Source organism: Oratosquilla oratoria, chromosome 13, assembly GCF_046742065.1.
Source record: "Oratosquilla oratoria isolate Oo_2021 chromosome 13, ASM4674206v1, whole genome shotgun sequence".
Classification (NCBI taxonomy): domain Eukaryota; kingdom Metazoa; phylum Arthropoda; class Malacostraca; order Stomatopoda; family Squillidae; genus Oratosquilla; species Oratosquilla oratoria.
Genome location: NC_134789.1, coordinates 24217050 through 24239153, shown reverse-complemented (window position 1 = coordinate 24239153; position 22104 = coordinate 24217050). Strand labels below are relative to the sequence as shown.

At 37.6% G+C, this 22104-nt stretch overlaps 1 protein-coding gene across 4 annotated transcripts in view; it reads left to right on the top strand.

Annotated features, from left to right (window-relative positions):
- The first annotated feature begins 592 nt into the window (after positions 1-592).
- The window catches only part of LOC143032356 (ATP-dependent RNA helicase DDX42), a 41593-nt gene continuing 20081 nt past the window's right edge, over positions 593-22104 (top strand). The window contains exons 1-3 of one of the 4 annotated variants that reach the window (XM_076196970.1): positions 593-749; positions 15574-15782; positions 15955-16090. In XM_076196970.1, coding sequence (XP_076053085.1) covers positions 15589-15782; positions 15955-16090 — 330 coding nt within the window. In that variant the 5' untranslated portion in view covers positions 593-749; positions 15574-15588. Of the gene's footprint in view, positions 750-769; positions 941-15573; positions 15783-15954; positions 16091-22104 lie in introns of those variants that run through there. The other 3 variants (XM_076196971.1, XM_076196973.1, XM_076196972.1) reach the window with 3 other exon arrangements.

Below are 22104 nucleotides of genomic sequence, written 5' to 3'. Positions count from 1 at the left end.
AGTTAACATAGAAGTCGTAAATCTATCACTGCCATTTGTTTCTATATAGCCTGGATTTCATCAGTACTCAGTTAGAACGGAAAGTGAAAACAAATAGATTCAATGGAATTTAGAGGGCAAAAATTAACCAGTATAATGTAGTCTACCCTAACTAGTTTTCTTTCGGTTAAATTGCTTGACCTACAGGAGTTTTGGCATCACTTCACATCTTGTACAGGCATATTAAATAACGGAGTTACATACTTCCAGTCCTTATGTAAATTATAAATGTTGTTATTAATAGTATTGCTCAACGATGGAATAAAGATATAGGGTAGGAGGGATGTAAAGAAGAGAAATTAATGCCAATAGTCAATAGAATCAGAGAAGTTTATACAAAGATGAATATATAACGGGATAACATTTCAAATTCAGAATGCGTAATATGAGACGAAAAGAAAGATAAAATGTATCAATATGTGAGATGAATATATTTTATAAGATATTTTCAACTAGCTTTCTCTTCTGAATAACCTTTCTAAGGCATATTGGGAAAGATATTTATTAACTTTACGAGTTATAAAAAGTTGTGTTTATATGATACATTCATTCATATATTATAAAGTTACTAGTATAGTTCAGTTCCAGCAATATAATTTATTTTATTTATATCGGTGAAGTTTGGATTTGTTTAGTGTTATGATGCGTTTGTAAACATTTCGGGTGCATACAGCAAATCGACCGTAGATAGAAGGTCCATTGTGTAGCAGGTATCGTCTTATTTTTATTGTATATGGATTATCGTCATTTTAGACATGTAATTTACCATGTTAGTAGATTTCAGCGAATAATATAAATTAATCTAAAATTAACCTTGGCGTTGTGTCTGAATTCCTGTCACCAGCCTCACTTCAGACCGCCATAACCGCACAAGCCAAATAATGAATATACCAATTAACGAGTACGTGGTCTTTTTTATTTCCATTCTAAATTCTCAGTAGTATATAAATCAAAATGTTAAATGCTGATGTTGTGTAAGGAATCAGTTCAACCTATGATTTAAGGATACATGTTATGTTACTGTTGACTCTATCCACAAATGTAAATAATAATAATTGTTACCCAAAACTTCACTAAATGGAAAACCTGTAGCCCAACAACTGCATGCAATGGTCCTTGGGCCTTCCCACAGATCCCTCTAGGAAGAAAATATGGTAAATTTTTAGAAGCAGCCTTGAAGCGTGCAGCTACACTACATAGCAGTAGAAAATTAAATATGGTCATGATGTTATTCATAATACATCAACATAATGTACATTTTTTCATGGTGGAAATCAATAACAGATAAAGTTGCTAAAAGATATACTCAAAATAAATGTAGCCGTTTTGACTACTTGAGATGCCATCTTTGTTTTGGTAGATGTGAAGGTCAAAGAAATTAAAGAATGGTAAACTTGTCTATTCTAATCTAACCTGCATATGGTAATGTGGTACTGATAATTCTAGAGGTTATCAGGGTTGTCGTCTTTTACCTCTGAGTGATTGAATCTATCAAAACAAAGATGACATTTTAAGGAGTCACCACAACTCCTTTTGTTGGTGAATTGCTTTTAGAATCATTTTGTTATTGATTTCCACTAAGAAAAACATATATTACATTAATGTATTATGATTTACAAAATTAATATCTTATTTTATAATTGTATAATGTATAGGTGTCCACTTCTAAAAAAGAAAAAAAAAATACTGAAACTTCAGATTGCTATCTCTGTTGTATTGGTGTGTGACTTATTCTATGTCACTGGCCAAAAGCAGGAGAGGGTGGGGAGCAGTTTCTGATTATCAGTTCTCCATGTTTGAAAAGGTGTAAGAAATACAATTGAGGTGATTGAGGTCTTGAGCCCAGTCCAAAGACAATGTCAGCCTGTCAGGGTTGCACCTTTGGAGGCAGAAATGTCGATGGGTTTTGAAAATAGACAGCTCCAGTGTTCATCTTGCAAGACCAATATATACAGGTACCTGTCATTGGTCCTTCAACAATATTAGGGGAGGAAGATGTTAGTTATAGGCCAATTAGTTTAATATTAATACTTTGCAGAATATTGCAAGAGATAGCTTAAAGCATTTTTTGGCATCACTTTAGAAGGGTAGAGTGTGATAAATAACAAGTGTTTTAGGTTTGGTTGAGGATACACACCACCTCACATCAAAACATATCTCATTATATTCTACATGCAAGGCATACAAATATTGTAGGTTGCTACATTGCCAAAAATTGGTGAAACTTCATTCTTTTGGACCCCACATATCCTTACATGTGTTGGAGATGTGTAGGTTTGGATATTTGTTAAGGGCGGACAAAAGGCTTTACATGAGTAATAGAGCCTTTGGGGTGAGGGTACAGTGTAGTATTATCATGGTTATTTGACATATATGTGCGTGGAGTTGTGATAGGGTTTTGAATGCTTTGCAATGGTTTGGAGTTGGAGAGTAGAAATGGGAGGTGAACTGGTCAATGTTTGCAGATGCTTTGCTTATGGTGGAGCCTAGGAATGGACTGGGAAGATTAATGGCAGAGATTTGTAAATTGTGTTGTGAGAAGGAGCTGGATGAGTATTGGCAAAAGTGGAGTGATGAGATGTGGTGGGGATAATGATGGTAGTAGGTTGGGAATGAGCTTATGGGTGAAGACCAGCAAGAAGTGGAGAATTTTACATACCTGGAATTGTATGTGGCAGAAGGTGGAAGGATGGAAGTGGAGATGAATTATAGAGTGGGGGAGACAGTGTTGTGGTTGTTGGGTATTTATGGGTGGACATGGCAGGGAGTGGATGTGCTGGTGCTGTGTGGAATGGTGATTTGGAATTTGAATGGGGAATGTAGAGATGGAGCAAAGAGTAGGGATTACGGAAGTTGTCATAGTGGGGATCAAAGAGTGCTTAGCTCATTTGGGCATGTGGAAGGAATGAGTGAGGAAGGACCTCCAGAGTGTGTAGAGAACAGAGAGGGATGGACAAAGCCTCAGAGGAGGAGGACGTTTCATGAATTGAGTGGGTGGATAGATGGAATTGGCATTAGAGGGGGCAGGTTGTCCATTGAGCATGGAGGAAGAGTGCAGGGGATGGGTGTGGATGAGAGTGGTTGTGGATGGATGAAGAAATTGTAGTCCAAAGGAATGTTTTTGTCTGCACCATAGATTGTTGATAGGTGCCATCTTTATAAATGCTGGTTTCATGATTTGCAATCTATTACAGTTATTACTAGACAAGTTTGTCAATATTTATTTCTCATAATTCATGATTGTAAATCAAAATTAATTGCTGAAAGCTTGTCTTCCCATTGGCCCCACTGAATTTTCTACTCTTCTCATGTATAGTTGGGGTTGAAACTTTCCTTGAGCACATCAGAATGTGTATCTTGCTGGCCTTCAATATGGTCACTGCTCTCTCGTACCACTTTCTCTGTCAATGGATGGGAACTTATATATGACCAAGGTCTTCAAAGTCTTTTAAATTTTTCTTGTATTTTTGGGCTTTCATGGATTTGGAAAAGGCTTATGACAGGGTAGATAGGAGGGCACTGTGGGAGGTATAGCAGATATATGGGATAGGAGGAAAGCTGTTAAGAGCAGTCAAGAGTTTTTACGAGAGTAGTAGAGCTTGTGTTAGGATTAGAAATGGAGAGAGTGAATGGTTTGAGAAAAAGGTGGGACTTCATCAGGGATGTGTTATGTCGCCCTGGCTGTTCAATCTATACATGGATGGGGTGGTGTGAGATGTGAATGCAAGGGTAGTGGGTCAGGGATTGGAGATGGTTAAAGAAAATGGAAAAAAAAATGGGAAATAATCCAGTTGTTGTTTGCTGATGACACTGCACTTGTAGCAGGATCAGAGGAGGAATTGAGGAAGTTAGTGACAGAGTTCGAGAAGGTGTGTGAAAGAAGGAAGCTGAAGATAAATGTGGGCAAAAGTAAGGTGATGAGATGTACAAGGGGAGAGAGTGACAGCAGGCTGGAAGTGAGCATTAAGGGAGAGAGACTGGAGGAAGTGGATAGTTTTAGATACTTGAGTGCGAATGTGGCAGGAAAGGGAGGAGTGGGGGTGGAGGTAGAATGTAGATTGAAAGAAGTGGGTAAATGCCTTGGTGGATTAAAAAGTGTAATGAGAAATAGACATCTGGGAATGGATGCTAAGAGGAGGTTATATGAAGGAGTGATTGTGCTGACAGCACTGCACAGGGCAGAAACATGGAATATAAGAGAGGAAGAGAGAAGGTGTTTGAATGTGTTTGAGATGAAATGTCTGAGAAGTATGATAGGGGTTACTAGGCTAGATAGAGTGAAAAATAAGGAGGTGAGAGCATCACCCACAATTTTATTGTGAAACATGTTTTTCTCCCTATTCTAACCTAACCTACCTAAACTAAGCCAAAGTAACCTACCTAACCTAACTTGAAAATGCATGCAGTAACATGTTCATTTTGCACACTGGACAGCCATGACACCATTTTGTTGGTGGGTATCAGGAAGGTTGCATGAATGAATTTTTCACCATGCCTCAATATTAATTTGTGGGAAAAAAAATTACTAAGAAAAGTTGTTTGACTTGTCAGTATAGATGTAAAAAATATACAAATTGCTGTGCGAGTGGGTAAGACAAAATGGTGGGTTGCAGGAATTATTTTTTCACCATCCCTTTGTATTAATTTCCACAAGAAATGTTACTAAGAAAAATTGTTGGAGTTGTCCTAATATATTTGCAAAAAATATACAAATTGCTGTGTGAGCAGATGAGATGAAACTTCACAAATACCCCTTCTTGTTCTATGGTAATCTTTAAAGGAAAACAGTCTGAGGGAAAGTCATGTATGATTTCCCTTGTTTGTGCTTGGAGGGTGTGCACATTGTTTTGTCAAGGGAAGTTGTTTATTGGCTATATTGAAATTTTCTGATAAAGTGGCTGTTGGAAATTAACACTGGTTATGAAATAATTCTATTTTATTTTAGTTTAATTGTGATTATTATATTAATATATATACAAGAATGTGTGTGTACATATATATATACATATTTATTAATCATATTTTGATTTGAATTCATGCATTGTTCCAGCTTGGACTATATTACTTTCAAAGTATTTATGCTTCTATATGGAAAACTATATTTCTTCACATCCTGTAGACATGTAGTCTTTCTTAATTTGTTCCTATGACCTCCTAAAGCCCTCCCATCCTTAATCAAGAGACCTTTTCGGTCAATGTAATCTATCCCCTTTAGTGACATGAGTAATAATATCACCACTTTCTCTTCAATCTTTCAAAGTTGGTACACCCAATGCTTTTTGTTTTTCCTCATGGTTTATCTACCAGGCTTAGGACCAGTTTGGTTGCTGCCCCTTGTATTCTCTCAATCTTGCTTATATTCTTGACTGTGTGGAGACCATACCAGTACCACTGACACATAGTCTAGTCTTGGATGGATCAGGGTTTCAATTAGATTTTTCATCATCTCTTCATCCATGTATTGAAAAGTCATTTTAATCTTTAGAAGCAGTCCTGCTGGTATGTTTGCCAGGTGACAGGTTGTCTTTTATCACTACTCCCAAATATTTCTCCTCTTTTGCTCTTCTAATGGGTTCACTTCCTAAAGAATAGTTTAAGGATAGTCTTTTGCAGCTATTGTCCATTTCCAATACTATGCATTATTTTATATTGAAATTTATTTCCCATTCATGGCTCCATACATGAATAGTGTCTAGATCTTTTTTCAGCTGTGCCATTTTCCTCTTTATTCACTCATGATTTTAGCATCATCTGCAAACATAATGGCATAGGTTGTTGTACCTTCCATCATGTTATTGACATAGACAAGACACATTAGAGGTGTAAGCACTGAACCCTGGGGAACTCCACTCATTACTGCTCTCCATTTTGACATCTTGTCATATACTATTGTCGTCATGTAGCTTCCCCTCAAAAAAAAATCTTTCAACCATTTGAGTAGTTTGCCTCTCAGTCCTCCAATGTGCTCCAATTTCCATAAAAATTAACTGTGCAGTACTGTATCAAAAGGCTTCTTTAAATTGAGGTGCACACAGTCCACTCAACCCTCTCTCTTCCAGCACGTCAATCACTCTCAAATAAAAGATTAAAAGGTTCAACACACATGATCTTCCAAATATGAATTCAGACTAACTGTCAGAATGTTTATATATATATACATACATATATTATGTATATATATTTGTGTGTGTGTGTGTATATATATATACAGTATATATATATATATATAAAACTTAAACCCACTCTCGGAGAACGATAAGCTGAGATACAGAGTAAACCGTATATTTCAACCACTGACTGTGGTCCTCTTCAGCAGTTATGTAACTGCTGAAGAGGACCACAGTCAGTGGTCGAAATATATGGTTTACTCTGTATCTCAGCTTATCTTTCTCCGAGACAATAACAAGATATAACTGAAATAACAAAAATTACATGGTAACAGTAAAGGTACTAGACAATAACAAGATATAACTGAAATAACAAATATTACATGGTGACAATAAAGGTACTAGACAATATCAAGACACAACTGAAATAACAAAAATTACATGGTAACAGTAATAATAAAGGTGACAAATTTATCAAGATAAATACGGAGACTTACGTATTTAAAGAGAAGGAAGGGTGTGAGAGAGCTGGGGATGACAGAAGTATATATACCTAAGATCAGGTCAGACCAAGGGGGGGGGGGAGGAACAGACAATAAGGACCTCAGAGGTCAAGGGTAAGGGGGGGTTGGGGGGGAGGGTTAGGCGGGTGTGGTCACCGAGGGTGCGGTCACCGAGGGTGGGGGAGGAGGTGGAGGGAGAGAGAGAGAAGGGGTAGAGGGAGAGGGGGGATTTTTATTTCTAAATACAGGAATAGAGGAGATTACATTGCATTGAATGTTAATGACCGGATTTTTGTCCTTAATGTGAAAGGCTTCGAGTAGTTGTAGTCTCCTAGGGTCATTGCTTGATCCAATAATTTTGGTGTTGTTGATCAAATCATCTCTCCTGAGTGCAGCGTTATGGGAACTCCTATGACGGGGCAATCAAAGAACATCATAGGAGTTCCCATAACGCTGCACTCAGGAGAGATGATTTGATCAACAACACCAAAATTATTGGATCAAGCAATGACCCTAGGAGACTACAACTACTCGAAGCCTTTCACATTAAGGACAAAAATCCGGTCATTAACATTCAATGCAATGTAATCTCCTCTATTCCTTTATTTAGAAATAAAAATCCCCCCTCTCCCTCTACCCCTTCTCTCTCTCTCCCTCCACCTCCTCCCCCACCCTCGGTGACCGCACCCGCCTAACCCTCCCCCCCAACCCCCCCTTACCCTTGACCTCTGAGGTCCTTATTGTCTGTTCCTCCCCCCCCTTGGTCTGACCTGATCTTAGGTATATATACTTCTGTCATCCCCAGCTCTCTCACACCCTTCCTTCTCTTTAAATATGTAAGTCTCCGTATTGATCTTGATAAATTTGTCACCTTTATTATTACTGTTACCATGTAATTTTTGTTATTTCAGTTGTGTCTTGATATTGTCTAGTACCTTTATTGTCACCATGTAATATTTGTTATTTCAGTTATATCTTGTTATTGTCTAGTACCTTTACTGTTACCATGTAATTTTTGTTATTTCAGTTATATCTTGATAATGTCTTATTTAAGACGAAACGTTGATATCAAATAAGAACAAATGGAAGAATATAGAGACCTATTTTCAATCCACCCAGTCAATGGAAAATCTCTTATCAGGAAAATCGAGAATACGAAGAAAAGACTGAACAACTACAACAATGCTGTCGTTTTTAACTCCACGTGTATATATATATATATGTGTATTTACCTAGTTGTATTTACCTAGTTGTATTTTACAGGAAGGGGAGCTATGCTCGTGGGGTCCCGTCTTCATATCTCATTTTATCTAAACTATTTTTAAATTCATGTATTGTTTTTGCACACACCACTTTCTCATCTAACTTGTTCCAACTGTTTATTACTCTGTGAGGAAAGCTGTTCTTTTTCAAGTCTCTTCTATAGCTGTCTTTTTTTATTTTCTTTCCGTGTCCTCTTGTATTTCTGTTATCCCATTTTATCAGATTCTCTCTATCAGTAATTTCTATGCCTTTCATGATTCTGTAAATAGCTATCAAATCTCCTCTCTCTCTTCTTTGCTCTAGTGTCTGTAGTTCAAGTTTTTCTAGTCTCTCTTCATATGATAGTTTTGAGAGCGTTGGTGCCAGTTTTGTAATTGCTCTTTGTATTCTTTCAAGTTTTTTTTATACATTTTTTTGTACTTGGTGACCATATCATTGCTGCATATTCCAATCTTGGTCTTATCAGGGTGATTAGGATTTTCTTCACCATTTCTTCATCCAGGTATGTAAATGCAACTTTGATTGTTCTTATTAAATTATAAGTTTCTCCAAAAATCTTATTTATATGTTTCTCAGGTGACATATTATTCATAACAATGACTCCCAGGTCCTTCTCATTTTCTACTTTTTTTATTCCTTCTTCTCCCAATTTATATGCTCCTGTTATTCTGTTTTTGCTTTTTCCAAATTCCATTATACTACACTTTTTTGTATTGAACTCCATCTCCCACTTCCTACTCCATTCCTGTACTTTATTTAGATCTCTCTGTAGTGAATCACAATCTTCTTCAGTTTCCACTCTTCAGTAGTTTTGCATCATCTGCAAAGAAGCTCATATAGCTTTCTATTCTTTCATCCATATCATTAATATATATAGCAAACATTATTGGGGCCAGTACTGTTCCCTGCGGAACACCACTTATTACTTCATCCCATTTTGAGTGCTGGTTTCTTATCACTACTCTCATTTTTCTTTCTTGCAAAAAGTCTTCCATCCAATTTAGTAGTTTTCCCTGTATTCCTCCTTCAGTTTCTAATTTCTTAAGCAACTTCTTATGTGGTACTTTGTCAAAAGCTTTCTTTAGGTCTAGAAATGCACAGTCCGCCCATCCATCTCTTTCTTGTATTATATCTATTAGCCTTGAATAGAAACATATTAAATTGGTGACGCATGATCGTCCTTGTCTGAATCCAAATTGCCTTGGATTTAACACTGTTTTTTTCTAAATATTTTACCCATCTACTTTTGATAATTCTTTCACAAACTTTTGCTATTGTACTTGTTAGAGAGACTGGTCTATAGTTTGTAGGTTCTTCTTTATTTCCTCCTTTATATATAGGTACTATATTTGCTTTTTTCCAATCTTCTGGAACTTTTCCTTCTTTCAAGGAACTGTTTAGTATGCTATGTATTTTGTCTGCCAGTTCATTCCTGCATTCTTTCAGAATCCAGTTTGCTATATCATCTGGTCCATGCAATTTTCTGACATCAAGATTACTCAAGTGTGTCAATATTTCATTCTTTGTTACTTCTGTTTCTTCCATAGGGGGGACTTTCTCTTTCCATTCAATCTCTTCAGGTTGTATGTTCTCCCTTGTAAACACTGATTTAAAATGTTTGTTCATAATTTCCGCCATTTCCATTTCCTCAGTGTATTCAACTCCCTCTTGTCTTAATTTCGCCAAGTCTTGTTTGTTTTTCAGTTTATTGTTTACAAATCTGTAGAATAGTTTTGGTTGATCTTTACACTTTTCTATGACATCTTTTTCATATTTTCTCTTTTCCTCTCTACACGTTTGTACATATTCATTTCTATAACCGGTATATATTTTCCATTTTTCAGGTCTTCTGTCTTTTTTCCATCTGGTCCAGGCTTTGTCTCTTTTGTCTTTTAGCTCCCTACAACTTTTGTTGTACCAGCATTTTACATTTTCTTTTTCTTGTTTTTGTCTTGGGACATACTTTTCCACTCCTTTTTTGTAAATTTTTGTCAAAATATTCCATTTCTCTTCCACTGTTGTTTCTTCTTTGTATATTTCTTCCCAGTTTTCTTGTTGAAAGAATTCTCTTATTTTATCAAAGTTTGTTTTTTCATACCTCATTCTTCCTTTTCTATATTGCTCATTTCTTTTCCTATATTTTTCTTCATTAAGTTCCAGTTCAATCAATATGTGGTCACTTTTACTTATTGGTGTTTTATATTCAATCTTGTCCACTATTCTAGGTTCAGATGTAATTATTAAGTCTAGTCTCGATGGTTCTTCTTCATTTCTATACCTAGTGTTCTCCTGTATCCATTGTGTCATTGTATGGTCAGTAATCATCTCAAGTAGAGCGTTTCCCCATGAGCCGTCTCCACCCTTTACTGTCATTTCTTCCCAGCAGATTTCTTTGCAATTAAAGTCGCCCATTATAACTATTCTTCCTCCATCTTCCATTATTTTATTTAATGTTATCTTTGTGTCCTCTAACATATTTTTATGTTCACTCTCCTCCCATGAGGCTGTTTTCGGAGGCACATAATTTATCACAAACTTTCTGCTCTTCTTATCTCTGTCTTCCACTTCTATCATAATCATCTCTACTGTATTCTTTCCATATATGACACCCTTCACGTTTATATCCTTCTTAGTCAGGAACATAACTCCACCCCCTTGCTTTTTCTCTCTGTTTTTAATCCAATAATTATATGTATCATGTCCTACACTGTTGGGTGGTAGTGGGCCTTTTAATTTTGTTTCTACAATTCCCATTATGTCCGGTTCTTTTTCTTTCAAATAATCATTCAGCTCATTCAATCCTGTTATTAATCCATCTATATTTGTGTAAGACACTCTTAGTTTTCTGTCACTTCCATTGTGTTCTCTGTTTCCCTTTTGTTTTTCTCTTGTATGTCGAACTGCCTTAGTTTCATATTCACTACTCTCCAATAGAATCTCTCTTTCTCTGACTCCGTTCTGTTCTCGTTTTTTTGTCTTAGCTTCAAGTCTTTTCTGCTTTTCTTCCTCTCTTTCCTCTTTATTCATTTCCCTTTTTATCCATACCTTTTTATATTGTTCACTTGTTGCTAGTTTCCCTGTTTTGGATAAGATATTCTCTGCCGTCGTTTGTGACCTGAATTTAATCTTAATTGGTCTAGTCTTATCTTTACTATACTTTCCGAGCCTGAATTTTTCCTCAATTTCCTTCATAATTTCTGGTTCATCTTCCTGAACTAATTTTAGTAAACTGCTTACTTTTTCATTTTCCTCATTGGTTCTTGAGGTTCTATCTGGGTTATGTTTCTCTTCCATTCCTAATATAATTATACATTTTTTTTTGTCAGCTAAGTCTCTTACTATATTCTCCTTCTGTCTCATCACTTTAATAACTGAGTCTTCAGTTTGTTCTCTCATTTGCTGTTTAATTATATCAGTAAATGCAACTTTACTGTTTTCTTTTATCGACTTCCATCCCTCTCTGTTTTCTTTACTATTCCTCTTCAATTCCTCATTCTCCACTTTTACTTCTTTTAACTGTCTTTTCAGGTTTTCTATTTCATCAGTTAAGTTTTTGTTCGCCTTCTCTAGTTCTTCCAATTTTTCAACCCTCCGTATAATATTGTTAACATGACCGAACCTACGCTCCAAGTCCTCGATCATCTTATCGACCTTCTCTTCTAGTCTTGTCAGTCGGGGGGGGTTTGTGTCCCCCCCACCCTCTTTAAATCCCTGGAAAATATTCTCATCACTTTCTACTGTATTGCTCTTATCTATACTTCTAATCTTTACATTTTTATTAGACATTTCATCGTCGTCGGGGGGCCGTTTGTTTACCTTTCGCCTGTCTGTCTGGGCCAAGTCTACTCCTTCCTCATTTCCTTCCATTTCCCTCAGTAATCCCTCCCCTTCTCCTCTTTCCCTACTTTCCTACTACCCCACAAGCAATTTCCCTCCCACCCTGTAAATACAATAGGCACTTCTCTTTGCATTGGGATCCACAATACTTCATTTTTCTTCAGAACGTCTTCTAAGCCGTCCGTTCGTTGAAGTGTGTGTGTGTGTGAAAAAGTTATCAAAAGTAGATGGATTAAACATCTGGAAGAAAATAATATACTAAATCCAGAACAATTTGGCTTTAGACACAGAAGATCATGTGCCACTAACTTGATTTGCTTTTACTCGAGGCTAATAGAGATAATGCAAGAAAGGGACATAAAGGCTGATTGTGCTTTCCTAGATTTACAAAGAAGCATTTGATAAAGTACCACACAAAAAGCTACTAAGAAAAATTGAAATAATAGGTGGTGTACAAGGAAAGTCATTGAAATGGATGTAAGATTTCTTGAACAGGAGAAAAATGAGGATGGTACTTAGAGACAAAAACTCAACCTGGAAAGAAATGATAAGTGGAGTTCCACAAGGTTCTATTGGCTCCAATAATGTTTGCTATATATAGAATTAACATGGATGAAGGTGTAGAATGTTATATGAACTTCTTGGCAGATGATGCAATACTACTAAAGAAAATAAGTACTGTGCAGAGGAAGACTGTGAATCACTACAGAAAGACCTGGATAAAGTGTGGGAATGGAGTCAAAAGTGGGAAGTGAACTTCAACCTCAAGAAATGTAGTATAATGTAATTTTGAAAAGGTTAAAAATAGAATATCAGGGCAATATAAAATTGGTACAAAGGAAGTAAAAAAAAGTTAGCTCGGAGAGGGACCTAGGAATAATTATCAGCAAAGACATGTCACCAGACAAGCCTATCAACAAAATAGTTCGAGAAACCTTCAATTTACTACAATCAATGAAAGTGGCCTTTGACTACTTGGATGAAGAAATGGTAAAGAAAATATAAGTCACACTGATAAGACCAAGATTGGAATACATTGCGACCCCTATGGACATCCAGTACAAAAAAATATAAAGAAATTAGAAAGAATCCAAAGAGCAATGACAAAGATGGCAACAACACTCTAAATTGAGATACGAACAAAGATTGTCCAAACTGGAACTATCAACCCTGGAACAAAGAAGAGAAAGATGAGATCTACTGGCCATTTACAGAATTATGAAAGGGATGGAAGTCCTCTACAGAGAAGATTTATTAAAGTGGGATAAAAGAAAAATAAGAGGAAATGAAAAGAAACTCAAAAAGGATAGTTATAGAAGAGATCTGAAAAAGAATAGTTTCCCACACAGTAGTAGATGCCTGGAACAAAGTGGATGTGGCAACAGTGTAAGCAAAAACTATACAAGGATTTAAGAACAAACTAGATGCTGAGAGATACAAAGACAGGTCACTGCAAGCATAGCTATCCTTCCATATAATACAATTTAGTAAATGCATACATATACCAACAGCTTTTTTCCCCCGTACAAGGGAGGTAGCCAAAGGTAAAGACATCAATTCACTCCTACCAATTTCATCTCCACATACTCCACTCCCATTCACCACCCCTCCCTCCCTCTTTTCTTGGCTGCTCCTGGATGATGGGTCATCCCTGCATCTCACCCACTACCCTTGGTCAGAAGCAATGCAGCAAGACACAGCAAGGCTGCTTCATTTAATTGGCAACCCCCACCTTCACCATCCCCTCATGCAGAAAAAGAGAAGACAGGGAGAAATCCCTTCAGGCTATGTCAGAATATCATTCACACATACTCCCAAATCCCCCTCCCATCCCCCATTCACTCCCTTCCATGCATCACAGCATCATCCATACACAACCATTCTCCACTCACCCCTATATACATATATACATTTATATATCATAACTAACACTACAATTGGACAAAAGAAAGAGTTGAGTAAGTGAAACTATATATTTCGATTGCTAAATGCAGTCCTCTTTCTTGCGTCCGACTGTGGTGTTAGTTGTGATTTACAAATGTGTTACTACATTTCTCACCAGAGATTTATATATCAAAACTAAAACCCCAGTTGGAGAAGTAGAATAAAATGGAAATGGTGAATCTATATATTTCAACTGTAAGCTGCAGTCCTCTTCAGTAGTACAGAATGGGAGGAGGGTACTATACTTATATAGCACTCTCTTACAAAAAGAGGGACAGGTGAAGGACCAAAGAATGCCTACCCTTACTAAAAGGTCTTTCCCCTGTCCCTCTTTTTGTGAGAGATAGTTTTATAAGTATAGTACCCTCCTCCCATTCTGTACTTCTGAAGAGCACTATAGCTTAGTCAAAATATATAGATTCATCATTTGCATTTTTTTCTGCTCCAACTGTGGTTTTAGTATTGATTTACAAGTGTGCTATTATATGTTTCATCAGTGATATATACATACATATATATATATATATATATATATATATATACATATATGTATATATATATATATATATATATGAAGACTCCATCCTAGCCCTCTCTTAGATAGGGAGTTTGTGATGTTAAACCAAGTCAAATCTTAAATCATTCCAGTACTACTCCTATGGCACCATAAACACAACCACAAAGACAGCCAACTGAATGCAACAAAATCTATACCAGCAATATACTACTCAAATCTCTACACCAATGCACTACCTGCACCAAACAGTACTTCAGTACAAAAATGCATACTCTAATCAGGAGATAAGCTCATCAAAACTGACTACCATATCAATCTACCCCAACCATCCCCAAGGCAGTCGCAGCTCCTCTTGGGGATCGGTGCCACCTGCGTAGAGCCGGTGGCCAGGGCTGCATGCTGCTGCATGCCAGACCCCCTGATATCCACCCTTCTGAATCCTCTCTCCCACAAAAGGACAGAGTCCACCTGGTCAGACTGCGGTGCGGTCACCACCCAGCACTTCTAAGCTACCAGAAGAGGCTGGATGACCACATTGTGAACAGCTGCCCAGGATGTAACACTTCACCCCATACCATACAACACATAATGGAAGACTGCATTATACACAATCATGCACACAAACAACACAACATACACTCTATAAAGGATTTGTGGGAAAACCCAGTTTCGGCTGTGGCATTCCTTGGGGAAACGGGACTGCTCGGACAGACAGTCTAGGGGACGACAACAACAACAACCCCAACCATCCAGTATTGAGACAGTACTACAACAGAATATGCATGGCTGCTGAAACAAATTGCCTTTGATGCAACAATTACATAGAAGACCATGAACACCTCTTCTCACACTGCCCCACCTAAGCTGTACCCAAACAACACAATATTTCTTCCATGAATGACTAATGGGCCAATCTGGTGGCTGTTGCCAGTTACCTGGGAGCTGTGGATCCCTTGCCTGAGGGACCTGAGGCAACAGATTGATTGAATCTAGGACCTCTCTCTCTCTCTCTCTCTCTCTCTCTCTCTCTCTCTCTCTCTCTCTCCACCCTCCCTCCCTCCCTCCCTCCCTCCCTCCCTCTCCCTCTCTCTCTCTTTCTCTCTTCTTCATACTCCTGTAACAGGGATAAGAATGTTGCCATTGTTCCATATATGTTGTAAGAGACAAATTGGGTCAAAGTGAGGTAACCGAGGTAACCCCTTTTCATATTTTTCCCACAGGAAAACTCAGTTGCTTGTACAAGGGTGGGGGGGGAAATGGGGGATTTGTGTATACATATTTTTTCTATCCATAGGAATTATTCGTTGTTGTTTTTTTTTTTCTTTTTTTTTCTTTTCTTTCTTTCTTTCTTTCTTTTTTCCAGGGTCCAGTTACAAAAATGAGCTTCAGTCATGGCAGAGGGTTTGGATTCAGTGGCTTCTCCATTAACAAGAAACCAGAAGTTATTCCACCACCACCTGGCTCTGCCCTCAGCAAACATGGGTATCACACACTTACAGCTATCAGTCAGAATGCTTTGACAGGTTCATATGGATATGGACAGCCAAGAAAAAGACCAAAAACAGAGGAAGAGTAAGTTTGATGAATGTCTCTGAAATGCCATGAAAGAGCACATCAGTAAATGACAAGATCTGTAGTAATAGTTTATCTCAGAACTATGTTTGCAGTAAATTATAGAATTTTGTATTGGTTCAGGTTTGGTGCATGCCATGCTTTCATATTGTGTTATTTACAATGATTTCAGGTATTTTGAGGACGAGGATGAAAGTATGGAAGGAGCATACCAGCCAGCACCAGGTAGTCCCGGCCCACAAGGAAAAAATGACTCTGACTCCGAAGAAGATCCTCTGGATGCATTCATGGCTGGCATAGAAAAAGAGGTAAACCTAAGTAAATATGGTATAGAAATTTCCAAGATTTTTTTTTTTTTTTTTTTTTTTTTTTTTTTTTTTCTAAGATGTCAAAGGCACAATATGTAATAGAAGTGTAGTGAAGTCCACCTCCCCTGTATATTGCAAGTTTGCAATATACATGGGATCCCTCAGAAATTAATTGGAAAAATATCATTGGCCAACAAAGATTTTTCATCAGAGTAAATTTGGTCTTGCCTGGATAGCATTTTTGACGCTGATTCCAAAACTGCAATCAGATTTTCTCTGGCACGTATAGTTTTTATGATGAAACCATATATGTAAATACATAGATTTAACCATTTTAATAGCCAAAGTGCTACTTTTTTCTACATTTTATTAAGTTTATACTTTATGTATTTCATAGTTTTATGTGTCTATTTAGGAATCTATTTATTTCCTGTTTATTTATCTATTTATTTCAATTTTGGTCAATTTTATTTATTTCAAACATCTTATCGCACATCTGGCAACCTGCACAATTGATACCTCCTAACTCTGATAACAGCGAGCTACATTTGGCCTCTGTCTGCTGTTGTGTGAAGTGCTGTGCTGTTGGTAAGCTGTTTAGAATCATTTGCTTATATCAATCAGCATGCCTCGAGAATGTAAGAATCATCCCGACAAGTTCTGTTATGTCTGTGGCAATTTTACAACTAAACTACAACGACGAAATATTACAACCAACATTAAAAAAATATATACAAACTTTACTTTGATTGCCATCTAGGTGACCAAGACAAACCATGGGCACCACATCAAATCTGTTCTGCTTGTTCAAACGGATTGCGCGATTGGGTGAACAAAAAGAAAGCTTCAATGCCGTTTGCCATACCCATGATGTGGAGGGAGCCAAGAGATCATCATGGAGACTGTTATTTTTGTAGTGTTAACCTAACCGGATTTTCTACAAAGAACAAACACAAGATTGTTTATCCAACCATGGATTCAGCACATCGACCAGTGCCACACAGTGAAGAATTACCCATTCCAATTCCCCCAGATGATGGAGCAAATTCTATTGAAGATGACGTATATGACGATGAAGGTGTAACTGGTGGCATTCCCGCATTCCTGCAGATCCAGATTACACATTGGAAGGTAGAAATTTTGAGCCGAAACTATTAACCCAAGGACAATTGAATGATCTTGTGAGAGACTTATGACTGTCTAAAGAGAAAGCAGAGCTTCTCGCCTCAAGATTACAGGAGAACAACTTACTTGACAAAAATGTTCGTATCAGTTACTATCGAACGCGGAATTTTAATTTAGCAACATTCTTTACAGTAGATGGTCCTCTCTGTTATTGTCATGATATACATGGTCTATTCACAGGCTTGTCTCAGACGTATGTGGCATCTGACTGGCGTCTCTTCATTGATTCGTCCCAGAGAAGCCTCAAAGCAGTTCTTTTGCATAATGGAAATACAAAGCCATCCATCCCTATTGCCCATTCGGTCCATCTTAAAGAGACATATGACAATATGGCAATCCAATATGGTAGCCATCAATGGAACATCTGCGGTGATCTTAAAGTTATAGGAATGTTAATGGGTATGCAAGCAGGATTTACAAAATATTGTTGTTTCCTTTGCCTTTGGGACAGCCGTGCTACAAAAGAACAATACACCAAACATTCCTGGCCACTAAGAACTGCATATGTCCCAGGAACAAGCAGTGTCCAGTCTGTCACTTTAGTTGACCCCCAAAAGATCTTCCTACCACCTCTCCACATTAAACTTGGTTTAATGAAGAATTTTGTTAAAGCAATGGGTAAAATCAATTCACAAGGGTTCCAATACATTTCTAAGAAATTTCCGAGTGTTAGTGCAGCAAAATTGAAGGAGGGAATATTTGTTGGGCCACAAATCAGGGAACTTTTAATGGATATTGAATTTGAACAGGCCCTCAGTCCATTGGAATTGAATGCTTGCCTGGCTTTCAAATGGATATGCGCAAACTTTCTGGGGAAGACAAAGTCCCATGCATATAAGGATGGAGTGGAGAAACTACTCAATGCTTTTAAAGAAATGGATTGTCGTATGTCATTGAAAATGCACTTCCTACATTCTCATATAGATTTCTTTCCCGAAAACCTTGGTGTAGTGAGTGACGAGCATAGGGAACGTTTCCATCAAGATATTCATACTATGGAAGTTCCCTACCAAGGATTTTGGAACGAGCATGATGGCTGACCATTGCTGGATGTTGTATCGTGATAATCCAGACCAACTGTTTAAAAGAAAAGCATACTCTCAATGTTTTTAAGATCTTATAATGTTATGTAATGTAAATTAGTTTCTTATACTTCATTGCATTAAATTAATTTAGTGTTATATGTATTTTTTAGTTCTCACAAATGAATGATTTGCATGAAATGAGATTTATTACATCCTACATATTCATAAAAATACATATATTTTTTCTAAAATACAAAAAAGCAAATAATTAAAAAACTATACGTGCTAGAACAAAAATGTAACCAGATTTGGATTCAGCATCAAAATTACATTCAGAAAAGCTTATTTATGTCTGTGATGAGAATTTTTTTTTCATTTTGTTGGCCAGTGATATTTGCAGGAAATTTCCACTGCATAGCATGCTTCATAGTATGAATACGCTAACATGTATTGCTTTGATCATGTTTGATGGCTACTTGATCTCCTTCAATTCCCCCTCCCAGGCACCCCTTGGTTAATAGGAAGCTATTGATCTCCCATCCCCTAACCCAGCATGGTGCTTCACAGTTGTCCACATGCTGCCATCATTGTCATTTGTTCAGAACCCTCAACTTCATGCTATGAAAGATCTGTACCTTGCTGCATTGCTTTTGATCCAAGCAGGTGATGGAGGACAGGAATAACCCTTCTTTCTAGAGGTACTGAGATGGGAGGGGTGGTTAACTGGGTTTCAATTATATATGAAGTGGATGTGTGCTGTAATTTTGCCACCCCCCTTATGAAGGGCAAAGGGTCTTTTGTATGTGTATAATATATGCATTGCATTGTGTTTGTATGTATTAATTTACCTAATGGTAACGTACTGACACTGATAGGGCTGGCTATGAAGTATGTGTTGTTCCCCATGGCCCTGAATCCAGGAACACCAACAGTTCTTTCCTAAATTTTGCAAAATCCAGAAGAGTGAGGGTTATTGGTTCTTGGTTTCAAAGATGAAAGCCACACCAATGGACTTAGTATAGTAATGCTGGATGAGGTGCAAAGGAGATTAATCACATACTTGATAGTCATTAGAGGATCCTACAGAACTGCAGTGTTGCCTGGAGTGCTGAATTTTTTTTTAACTGATCATAGACTTGTAGTCACAATATTGTGACTACATATTAAGTCTAGGGGAATTCATCTGTAGAAGTTTAGGTATGATGCATGTGTCCCGGAATTTGCAGTAGTAATCTCAAATCAGTTTGACATGTTTGGCACCCTTAACCCCTTCAATACGGTGACGCCTACGTAGGCGTCATGAGGAGCAAGTGGGTACGCGAGGATGCTGATGTCGGCATCTTGATTATACAGGTAAACGTCGACTTACGATGGCCGCGACTTACGATTGTTCGACTTTACGATGACGACGACGACGACGACGATATGATAATTTAACCCCTTCCATACGGTGCCGCACACACTGGCGTCATGAGGAGCAAGTGGATTCGCGCACGCTGCATATCGGCGTCTTGATTATATTTATTGTAGTCGCCCCTGTGTTTTTACATTCTCTCAAATGTGCCGTAAATCCCATTCTCTGTGGTTTTCAAAATTCGCGGGTGAAAGAGAGAACGATCGATATAAGCGGTGACTATATTTTATGATGCGAGTATTATTACGTCACGTCGTACGGCTGGCATTGGCTGCTGCCCGCGAGATTTAAGTTCCGTACTGTAAATACATATTATAGTGTTTGAATATGGTAAAAAGGATAAAAATAATTAAATAAACTACTGTACATGTTTAATAGGCTATATTCAGTATCTCTGGTGGTTAATATACAGGTAGGCTAGGTACAGTGACCACGGAACAGAGTGGGGATCGACTTACGATGAGATCGTCTTACGATGGCTCTTTCGAAACCTAATGCCATCGTAAGTCGACGTTTACCTGTATATATTTTAGTTGTACCTGCGTGACCCCCATACTCTGTAAACTGGCTTCATCATATTTTCTATGGTTATCAAAATTCATGGGTGAAAGAGAACGAGCAATACAGCAGTAACTTTATTTTTTATAATGTGAGTATTATGACGCAACATCGCACGTCTGGCAGCTAATGCTGCCCGCGAGATTTTGGCCCGTATTGAAAGGGTTAAGTCCAGGGGAATTCATCTGTGGAAGTTTAGGTATGATGCATGTGTCCCGGAATTTGCAGTAGTACAACCACTCCTTGTTTAACGACAATGCAGAGTAACAACGGGCTTTATGACAAACCAATATTCGTTTAATGTAAATCTCCCGAAGTTACGACATCGTGTACGATAAGTTGGCTGAGGCAAATTTGTATGATGTTATAAATGAACTTGTACGGTGGATATTAGCCATGAGGTAGTGTTCTGAAGCTTAGGTCTACATTACTATCCTGCAAGCTGCAAAAACTACCTGGGGTACAGTATCTACCGGTATTGGTAAATTTTTAGTTTCGACCATGGGCGCAATATAACAATAGAAAATTAATTATTAATTTTGTAAATTATAATGTATCAACATAATATGCAATTTTGTGAGCGGAAATAAAAAAAACAAAAAAGGTGCTAAAACAGATTTTGTAAGTAATGAATTCGTGTCGGACGAATGGTACGCCATGTTTGTTATGATAGATACCGACGTCGAAGAAATGAAAGGATGATAAATTCGTCTAACCTAAACTAACCTAACCTAACCTGTGAATGTCATCCGGCTCGTCCTCGTTGTCGTCGTCGTGAGAGACGTTGGCGGGCTTTTCAACCACTCTCTCAGCTTGCGGGGTATACAAAGTTCTTGCAGCTTGAAGGAATGCATGTATCTCTGCTCCATAACATTCCTTCAAGAAAATGTACCTGGCGAGGTACTATCGGAAGTAACGAGGCCGTCAATTGACAGACGACAAGATGGCATCCCGATCCTATGCTACCGACTTCGTTCATTAGTATATTTGCTTGTAGCAAGGTATTTTTTATTTTCATTTCCGCCCACAAAATTGCATATTACATTGATACATTTTAATTTACAAAATTAATAATTAATTTTCTATTGCTATATTGTACCCATGGTTGAAACTAAAAAAATACCCCGGTAATTAATATGGAATGTCAGCATATGCGGATTTGGTCATACACGGTAATTTCAGGAACCTAACCACCGCGTTATTTGAGGGCTTTCTGTACTATCAAAACAGTAAATAAAGCTTTAATGTACTGTATAAAAGAGGGAAAATACACAAAAATAAAGATACATGTATTGCTGGACATTGTACATACAGCACATGTACATGTATGTATACACTTTCGCTTAACGACCAATTCGGTTAACGATGGCGACGCTGGTCCCAATTGTCGTCGTTAACCCATTAAACTCCGATGACAAGATGTCTTGTCATTTGGTCAAATAAAACAAAAAATCATAAAACACCAAAATGTTTGATCAAACACCAGAAAAATATGACGTCAATCCTCGCTTCGCTCGCAGCGAAGCGAGGAGGACTGACGTCATATTTTTCTGGTGTTTGATCAAACATTTTGGTGTTTTATGATTTTTTGTTTTATTTGACCAAATGACAAGACATCTTGTCATCGGAGTTGAATGGGTTAAACGAGGAGTGGCTGTAATCTCAAATCAGTTTGACATGCTTGGCACCCTTGAGGACCTTGAAGAACTGTGGATACCATCAACCATAAAAATCTGAAAGCTGCCAAGGAGTGCACTGGAGAACATCGAACGTCAAAGATGGGTGTGGTATTGTGTGAGATACTAGAGAGTATAGAGGTGAGCCATGCTGCC